The sequence below is a fragment of the Macaca nemestrina genome, chromosome 7 (genome assembly GCF_043159975.1).
Source record: "Macaca nemestrina isolate mMacNem1 chromosome 7, mMacNem.hap1, whole genome shotgun sequence".
In the NCBI taxonomy this organism is placed as follows: domain Eukaryota; kingdom Metazoa; phylum Chordata; class Mammalia; order Primates; family Cercopithecidae; genus Macaca; species Macaca nemestrina.
Genome location: NC_092131.1, coordinates 39,173,465 through 39,182,459, shown reverse-complemented (window position 1 = coordinate 39,182,459; position 8,995 = coordinate 39,173,465). Strand labels below are relative to the sequence as shown.

The 8,995-nt window shown below is 51.1% G+C and overlaps 1 protein-coding gene across 1 annotated transcript; it reads right to left on the bottom strand.

Moving 5' to 3' along the window:
• Window positions 1–3,015: 3,015 nt before the first annotated feature.
• On the bottom strand, window positions 3,016–8,773 carry LOC105472883 (ZFP36 ring finger protein like 1). The gene is made up of 2 exons (XM_011726449.2): window positions 8,228–8,773; window positions 3,016–5,844 (listed from the first exon to the last, which is right to left on the bottom strand). Exons 1-2 carry the CDS (start codon window positions 8,282–8,284, stop codon window positions 4,885–4,887), a joined length of 1,017 nt encoding a protein of 338 aa, XP_011724751.2. The 5' UTR covers window positions 8,285–8,773; the 3' UTR covers window positions 3,016–4,884.
• Between the last annotated feature and the right edge of the window lie 222 nt (window positions 8,774–8,995).

Genomic DNA, 8,995 nt, shown 5'->3' with positions numbered 1-8,995 from the left:
GCTTACCCCCTCCTCCCAGACTCCATCCTCCAAATGTGCCAATGCAGGGCCTCTTGGGAGGTGAGGTCATGGCACTCAACAGAGGGGGTGTGTGCAGAATCATCTAATCCAACTGGTTGCCTCCTCTGTTCATGCAGAATCTCCACAAAAGGCCAAGGGAGAGTGCAACTAACACTGATTGATTTGCAGTTACTATGTGCCAGGGACTGCACCAGTGTCCCAGCCTACAACACTCTAGCATAGTGGGGAAACGCAGTGATGGAGCTTGCCTGCCTGGGTTCAAATTCTGACACTGTCTCCCTGTGTGACAAATTAGTGAATTTCTCTGCACCCCAATTTCTCCATCTGTACAAAGGGAATAGTAAAGAGCTTCCTCCATGGGGTCATTATGATCATTCAATGAGTTAATACACAGGAGGTTCTTAGAGGACTACCTGACACTTACAAAGAGCTGTCATGACTAATGGCTCACTTGATCTCACAGTAACCCCTTGAGACACAGCTGAAAAATCCAAGGTTGAGTCATTTATCCAAAGCACAGCTGGTAGAAGGGGAGCTGGGATTTGAACCCTGGTCCAAGGGCTCCATTCAACACCTCTTCTTCCTTCATGCCCTGGATCCTTCCCCTGCCATGACCCACTCAACCTCTTCAGTAACCAGTGCCTTGTGATACACTTGACTGTAAAACCCATCTTCAGACTAACCCACAATCTCAGTTGGCCCTCAAAGCCCTCCTTTCATGAGTGTCACTGAACTGTAGCAGGCCCCTAGCCTTCCTCCTGAGAATGAGGCCTCCAGGCCAGGAAAGGCATTGCTCAGTGGCCAAAATAGCTCATTTCTTTGAGCTACTCCAAGGGAAGATCTTCATCTAACAGCCAGAGAGTGGGTTGCAGGGCCAGCAGCCACAGAGGCCCCACTCATCCATGGCAGACCTGGTGCAGGCCCCTAAACCCAGCCTTCAAGACACCCCGGCCTCCAGGGTAAGGGGTGGAGAAGAAGGCCTTGTGCCCCAGGATTGGCCTGGCCTTTCCTGACCCACTTCCCTCGTGAAGGCCTTCCCTTCAACTCCCTCGGCATAGTTCCTATCCTTCCCAGCTGCAGAGGAGCTCAGAGATAGGAGTTTCTTGCCAGCTCTGGGCTCACACTTCCCCGGCCTCCCTGCCGGACTACAGTACCGGGCTGCTGCTGAGGCCCCTTCTTCTAACATTCTGGAGAAATAATGGGCCTGAAAGATTCTGCTGTTCCCTTTCCCAAGGGAACAGTTAGTTCCTTTAAGGACTCGAAGGGACACAACCAGGCTCTTGTGGCCACCACACATGGGCCTGGGTGACCTCAATCCCAGCCTGAGTGAGTTCCCCAGGGAGACACTTAGGTGGAGGTAAAGGGTTAAGGCCCGGGGACATGGAGCTTCCCCACATGATAAGGAGTCTCCCCTGGGCTTTACAGCCAACCCCCACCCTCCAGGGCCTCCAGTAGTCAATGTCTCTGTCTTGGTTAGACAAAGTCAAAGGACTGACTAAGTCAAAGGACTGACTCCCATAGAGGAAATTCAGGGCTGGCCAGGAGGTATGCCTGGGCCTCTAGGAACCTAACCAGTGTCACCGTGAGAGGGGAAGTTAGAAAGGTGTCTGCCACACGCTCAGGTATGCCTGCAGGGAATGAGCTCAAGGTGAATGATTAAATGTATTTTTTGTTTTTACTCCGAAAAGATCACATGCCACCACCACCAACCACCACCACCACCTCCACATACACACAAAGCCATTTCCTCCTTAAGGAACAAGAGGCCTAGGTTTACTCCAGTCCCAAGAAGGGCTGCTTTTCCCCTTCCTAAACCACCAGCCCCTGCCCTAGAACAGGTAATAGTCCCTGTTTTTCTGCCTCACCCCCCTGATCCCCAGTAGATACCTGATGACCAGGAAAATGAGTTGAGAGTAGAGGTAGGTCTTCGAGTCTCAGGGACATCCCTGGCCTGCCCAATGTCTGCTGCAGACCTTTGGAAGAGGACTGGTGGAATCATGGTGACTCAGCTGAACCCCCAAAACTTACTCGGTGTAAGGAACCAAAGGCAAGTGAGCTTCAAATAGCAATCTCTGCCTGTCCCCAAATAAATCCTCCCAAGGCTCACACTCAAGATTTTGAGAAAGTTCCAACTCCTCCAGCAGGTGAAATGCCACCTGTAAGTGGTCATCCAGCCTTGGTGGGGGTGCTTCTAGCCAAGGAGACCCCACCTTTCCCAAGATGACAACACACCTAATTTTGCATAGCATCTGAGATTGTAACTAAGGTGGTGGGAACCCTTGGTTACTTGCTGTGTTGTGTTGGCCAGTGTTAACACTCACTTCCCCTTAACAGCCCTCCAAACCCAAAAGGGTATGTCAAATCCAGTCCCAGTCCCCAGTTCCTTGTGACTGAGCCCCTCACCCCGCTGGATGTTCCTCTCCAAGCAGGCAGTGCTTCCTTACACCCACCCCACGCGGGTACGCGTTGAAAGGCTAGGACTGAGGTAAATTTCCTGTGGGCAAAATGAGCCCAAGGCACCCCAATAAAAGAACTCACTCAAATCCAAGCCTGCAACTGCCATGTGCTAGGTCCTCCTTTATCATTTTGACACCCCAAACACTATCCAAAGGAATGAAGACAACAGGCTGGGCGGGGCAGACTGGAAGGCCCTGAGCCTTGGCTCCCCAGAAGAACCGCTGAGGCTACACAGGTGTCGGCAAGGCTGGGCCCGTTGCTATTCAGCCAACAACTAACACACTGCAGTCTTTTCAGAAGTAATACAGCAGGAAGTTCAGGCTCCTTTGCAGAAAACCTCCACCCCGTCCCCTCTAAACTCAGCAAACTGCCAGCATCAAGGAAGGGAGCTATAGGCTTAGCTATAGGGATGAGATGTGGCCAACCACAGCCACAGCCCTCTCTCCCCTCCTCCCCAGGACCTGCACGGTATACAAGGGGAGAACCTTACTGGCAAAGTCAAACCAAAACCAAGTAAAACCAGCTCCACCATCAATGTTTCTTGAAAAAACGGGGTTTATTGATTTTTAAACTGCAAATAGTCGTTACAAAAAGTTTTTTTTTCTTTTAAATAAATTCACACAAAGAAAGAGAAATAGAAAGCGACGGTAGTGACCAGCAAGAGGAATAATAATTACATTCATCTTAATGTGTGTGTGCCAGTTCTGTTTACATTAACATTGGAAAACTCCAGACCTGGAATCCAGAACCTCAAATCTGTGAGTGGAATGTCTTGAGATGGGCACGTGGAAGTCAAAGGGTTTCTCTCTTTTTTTTTTTTTCCCTTTTAGAAGCTATACATAAAAAGTTGTTTTCCTTCTGTACTGTCACAGAACTTTTACATACATTCTCAGTCCTAGTTGTGAAAGGCCTAAAGAGAAAGAAACTCAATTTGCAGTCCGACACAAAGGGGGGAATTTCTAAAATAAATAATCCAACAGTTTTTTGCATTTTTTTAAATTAATTTTTCATTTTTTTAAAATAAAATAACCAAAAAAGTGTAAAGTTACAAAAAAATGTCGTTGAAGAATAATATATTAAAACTGTGGAAAAAAGGAAAAAGACACGTCACAAAATTTTAAGATTAATATGAAGATCATAATTTAACATAAAAGAATATATTCTATGGATTTGTCATCCCGATAAATATGAACAAAATTAACAAAAAAAGCATAGTTTGGCAATAAATACGTTTTGATAAGTTAAATAAGCTTTTTTATATTGATGTGCAGTGACAAGCAAAATTTTTGCTCTCCAATTTCTGAAAGTTATATGAAGTTTAAAACCCAGGGAAGAAAGCATGGCGTGAGTGCTCTAAGGATAGACCTACGGTATTCTAGAGCAAAAACCATTAAAGCTACTTCTACAGGAAATCGTTTTACACAGATATTGTATGTGGAATGAATACCATTAACTGCTCACCCCTTACTTTTTTTTTTTTTTTTTTTTTTTTAGCTTTTCTCTCATTTTTTTTTTTGTTGTTATTTTTTTTAAAAAGATGTCACATATGAACTGGGGAACTTTAGCACCAAAATCAAGTCTCTCCTAGTCCATCTAGCTTCCCCTTCCTCCCCACTTAAAAAAAAAGAAAAAATTAAATCACAAAGTCCCACTTAAGTCAAAATCTTCATCCGCTTTTTCAGCCTTCCTTCCTGCAGACCTACACAAACCCAGGCAAGATTAGTCAACAGGGATTCAGATCGGGAAGAAAAAGGTTTTGAATGTCAAGACAGATTTCCCCCAAAACCCTAGTCTGGCAACAACTCTTCCAAGGGGCCGGGGAGAGGGGACAGGGGGAGACGTGCCGCCGGGAAAAGGGAAGGAATAAGTGTGCGGGAGACTGAAATGAGGGAAGGTGCAGTTGTGTCGCCAGTGGAGGGGGCTGCTGGTTCCGGGTCTCCACCCCCCCATGGGCAGAGGCTCCGGGAGGCCCACGGGTGCCCTCTGGCGCTGAAGAGGTAATGTAGTCACAGTGACAAAGTTAGATTACAAGGCACTAAGTTGCTTCTGTAAACTGTTACTGCTTTTCTCTTGTGATTTGGCACTTAAGGCTTAAGCCGGGGGGCGGGGGGGAAAGGCATCTACTGACAAAATATGGGACTTGTCTGTTATGCATGGTAAGTGGGCTAAAATCCAGGGAGGGGGTTTCAAGCCAGAAGAAGCTACTGACAAATTGACTTGTCCTTATGTTAGGTGGGGTTATGAGGGGGAGAGGGAGAGGGCATTCTGAGGTGCTGGGGGAAGGGGTTGAGCTTAACCTTGTGAATGTAGGGCCTGTGGGGAATTGGATGGGTAGGGAGAAGAGGGTATGGGATGTGGGTGCAGGGAAGGGGCTGGAGTAGGCAGGAGGTCCCTCCCTACCCTGGCTTAGTCATCTGAGATGGAAAGTCTGCTGAAGATGGGCAGGCGTCTTGAGTTGTCCAAGGTCGGGGAGTCTGAGCCACTGTGGCTGCTGCTGGAGCTGCTCAGGTAGCCCTCCTGGTCCGAGAGAGAATCCTGAGGGCTGGGGGGAGAGTCAAACATGTGAGGGGACTCGGACATGGGCCGGAAGAGGAAGGTGGTTGGGGAGCCACCCCCGGGCAGCCCCATGCTAGGGGCAAAGAGGCTTGCCAGCTCCTGGCTGGAGAAGGCAAAAGGGTTATTGGTGCCATCGGGCAGGGTAGGTGAGCCCAGGAGGTCATCGGCACTCAGAATAGGGGGTGGGGTGATGGACGTGGGGCTGTCCAGCAGCCCGGTGGCAGCGGCGGTGGCAGCGGCACTGGGAAACCCAGCAAAGCTAAAGCTATGCTGGAGGCGGGGACGGTCAGCGGAGAGGTCCCGGGCCCCGGCCAGGGCACGGCGCTCCTCGGCGTTGTGGATGAAGTGACAGCGGGGCCCATAGGGGCAAAAGCCGATGGTGTGGAAGGTGCGGCACAGCTCCGTCTTGTACTTGGGGTGGCGGGTCAGGCTGCGGAGCTCGTGGATGCCGTGTGCGAACTGGCACTTGTCCCCGTACTTACAGGCACCGTTTTCCTCAAAGGGGCGGCACAGCTCTGTCTTGTAGCGGCTGGAGTTGACCTGGCCGCTCCCGGGCTGCTTCTGGGTGGGCAGCAGCCGCTCGCCCCCTTCCGAGAAGGAGCGGTCTCGGAAGCGGCTGTCTCGCGAGCTCAGAGCGGGGGCTGGCTCACCCTTGAGGCTGCTGAGGAGCTGGTTCTGGTGGAACTTGGAGCTGGGCAGGGTGACTGAGTGCCTCCGAGGGAAGCCCCCACCAGCAGGGGTGCCCACTGCCTTTCTGTCCAGCAGGCAACCCCCTGCACTGGGAGCACTGTAGTTGAGCATCTTGTTACCCTGGAAAGAGAAGAGAGAGGATGGTAAGGACGGAGGAAATCCCACCAGGATGTCCACTATGGGCAGCCCCCTACACAATCACAAACGCCCGCTCCTTCTCAAAGAACTCATCTCTACCTCTGCTCTAGCAAGCTCCCTTCGCTCTCTCCCTCCCATAGGCCATTCACCACAAGATCCAGACTGTGTGACAAGCACACTGCTCCACGCTGACTCCTGAAATGCAACCCCCATATCCTCTGTCCCCAAAGCTACCACTTTAATCTGTAAAGTTCAACTTCTTTACTGGTCAGATTCTTCAACTCAAAATATCTCACACAACCCGGACCTATCTAGATTGCCCCCCTGCTCCCCCCACCCGCCCCCCACCGCAACAAAAACAGGTAAACCTCAGAAAGGAGTCTATTATAGGCTAGTTTAGGTCCCCTTCTAATCAGTCTCTGCTTAATTGATACCCCCTCCCTCAAGACCTGGCCTAAGACTCTCAAATTTCTCCTTCAGAAGTGTTCCCTTCCTTTGGCAACAGGTTTTCAGACTGCCTTTGCTTTTTCTTGTGGGGAGGAGATTGGGGGCCTGGTCTGAGGTTGAGGGAGACAGGGATGTGATTCCTGAAAATAAAACTTTGCCCTAAGTTCCCAGAAAAGATATTTTCTACAATAATCTCTCACCATTTCCACTCACCCCCAGCCCACCCCGCCCCCTTCACTGAGAAGATGCCTTTGCAATTAGTCTTCTGGCTGCAATAGCAGGCTTGGATAAGAGCTCCAGTGTTTAATCTTTAACGCAAAGCTGCAGATGGAAAGGAAAAGGAAAGCACCAACCCCCCTACCCACCTCCTTGTCAATAGCAGATTGGGGGTGGTGGGGATGGGGGCAGAGCCACCAATGGCAGGTTTCTGTTCCAATAGGACCCTGGTCACCTGCCCAAATATACCCAAGATTTGGAAAGGGTGCAGGTCAGGGACCTAGGAGTTAGTTCCCAGCCCATGTGGATGTCATTGTGCAAATTCTAATGTTGGTCCCTTAGGATCAGCAGGGGGGGACCGGGAATCTGTAACTGCAACCACCCCACCGAGAGGATTACAGGAACCCAGTGGAGAGCTGGTTCCCAACAATGAGGTTCATTTAAAAAGTCCTGAGGGGGGAGGGGGCCAAAGAAAGAAATAGATCAAAGAGCCGGGAGAGTCGAGAAAAGAAGGAAGAAGTGTTGGGGAGCTCTGGCAGCCAGGCCGGCAAGTGGAGTTTGGGAATGTGCAGGGAGGGAAGGAAGCTGAAAAATTCAAACTTTTTAAAAGTTACTCTTCAGCTCCTCGGCGTCCCTGCACCCCAACCCTGAAACCCTGGGGCGTTGGCAGCTGCACCAACAGGAGCAGCAAGCTGGGAAAACAGAGCAACATGACCCGACGTGTTAAGAGAAGGCAGAACACTTCAGCAATTAAAAAGTAGCCCAGCAGCTTCACCCTTTCAAATTGGGAGGGGGAGGTTGGAAAGAAATTTAACAACATCCGTAGGCTTTTGCTATGTATATTTAAACCGCAGTCCTGGAACATTCCGAGCTTAAAACTTGCTTTTTCAACACTGGCTGACAAGCAACATGTTTTAAGGAGGCCCCCATTAAATCCTTACTCGCGGGACTCTTGAGTTCAAGCCAGCATTTCGTCGCCACCCGCCCCCCATCCTCCCCCCCATCCTCCCCCCACCCCCCGCCGCAATCGACGAACCGCAATGCCTCTGCAACACAGGTAAGCGGGTCAACCTGAATGCCTCTTTCACCCCAAAGTTTGCTGCACGATCGGCTATCGCGGGAAGAAGCCCAACGGAGCTAGGGCGGACTCAAGCCCCACTGCAAACTTGTTCTGCAACATCTTTTTGAATCACAACTTGGCCTTTCTTCCTCGCATAGCCCCAGCACCCCGCAAAGAGTGGAGGAAAACAACGTCCCGAGACTCACTTCCCCGAGGGATCTCCCACTCCCAACCCCACGGGTGGGTAATGCTGCTGGACAGACCTAGGACGCACACTGGGAACCCGATCAGACCAGCGAACCTGGGATCCAGCAGCACGTTACGTAAAAAAGAATCGCCCAAAACTTGTCCCAATCTCAGCCCTCCCCCCGAGGCCCCCGAGCTGCCCTGCCAGGCAAACTTCGCCCCTCAAAACCCTGGCCTCCAGATTCACATGTAATCCCCGCCAGGAACTGTTGAAACTCAAAGGGTGGGAAGGACGAGGCCAAATTCCTTCAAACTTGGGAGAAATGCGGGAGGAGAAAAGAATCATCTCGCTGCACCACCTACCCCACTGCCTTCCAAGACCCAAACTTTTGGGGATTATATTTTAAGGCAAAAGAAAAAGACTTTTTGAAAAGCAAACGCTCCGCCCCCCTTTACCTTGCATAAAACTTCGCTCAAGTCGAAGATGGTGGCAGACACGAGGGTGGTGGTCATTCTGTGCGCTCGCGCGGGCCAGGGGCGAGGATCTGGTGTGTCGCGAAGGTCCCGATGCGGGGAAGGCGCAGCCTCTCCTGTCTGGAGTCCCACACGCCAGTTCCCGGCGCCCCTCGCCTTTCTGACTCCGGGGCTGGGGCGCGCAAAGCCCAATTTATAAAGTTTCAGATTTGGTGGGCCGGGGGGAGGAGGAGCTTTAAACTTATTTAAATGAGGAAGAGGAGGAAAAAGAAGTTGATTGACACTGGAGTTGAATCAGCCATGCGGTCAGGCGGGGAGGGGGGGGCAGGGGGAGGAGAAGAAACTTTCAAAAGGAAGAAGGGGGAGGGGAGACGAGAAAAGAAGGCGGAAAAAAAAAAAAAAAAAAAAAAACCCACTCCGAGCCGCGCACAACTTTTTTTTTTCTTAAAGAGGAAAAGTTTCGAGTCGGCTGACTTCCCTACCCCGCGCTTTAGGCGCCCCTCTCCGGGGCTGCGCGGGCGCAGAGCGGGAGGGGCGCGCCCCCTCCTTTGTCAGCCTCAGAGCGCGGCTGTGACGTCACTCATTCCACTCCCTCCGGGGTTCTTGTTGTCGTGTTGTTGTTTTTTGTTGGGCAGGAAGGCGGGCTCGACTTTCTCTTTTTGCCAGCGGGAGCTGAAGCCCGTCCTTAGCGCCCGGTCCGCGGTTTCCATCTTGAGCTGGTGATCCCCTTGAAACTTCCCCAAGTGTCTG

Coding starts and splice junctions, on each gene's coding strand:
- LOC105472883 (XM_011726449.2), bottom strand. CDS start 8,284: ATGACCACCACCCTCGTGTCTGCCACCATCTTCGACTTGAGCGAAGTT. Junction 5,845..8,227: donor TGAGCGAAGTTTTATGCAAG/GTAAAGGGGGGC, acceptor TTCTCTTTCCAG/GGTAACAAGATGCTCAACTA.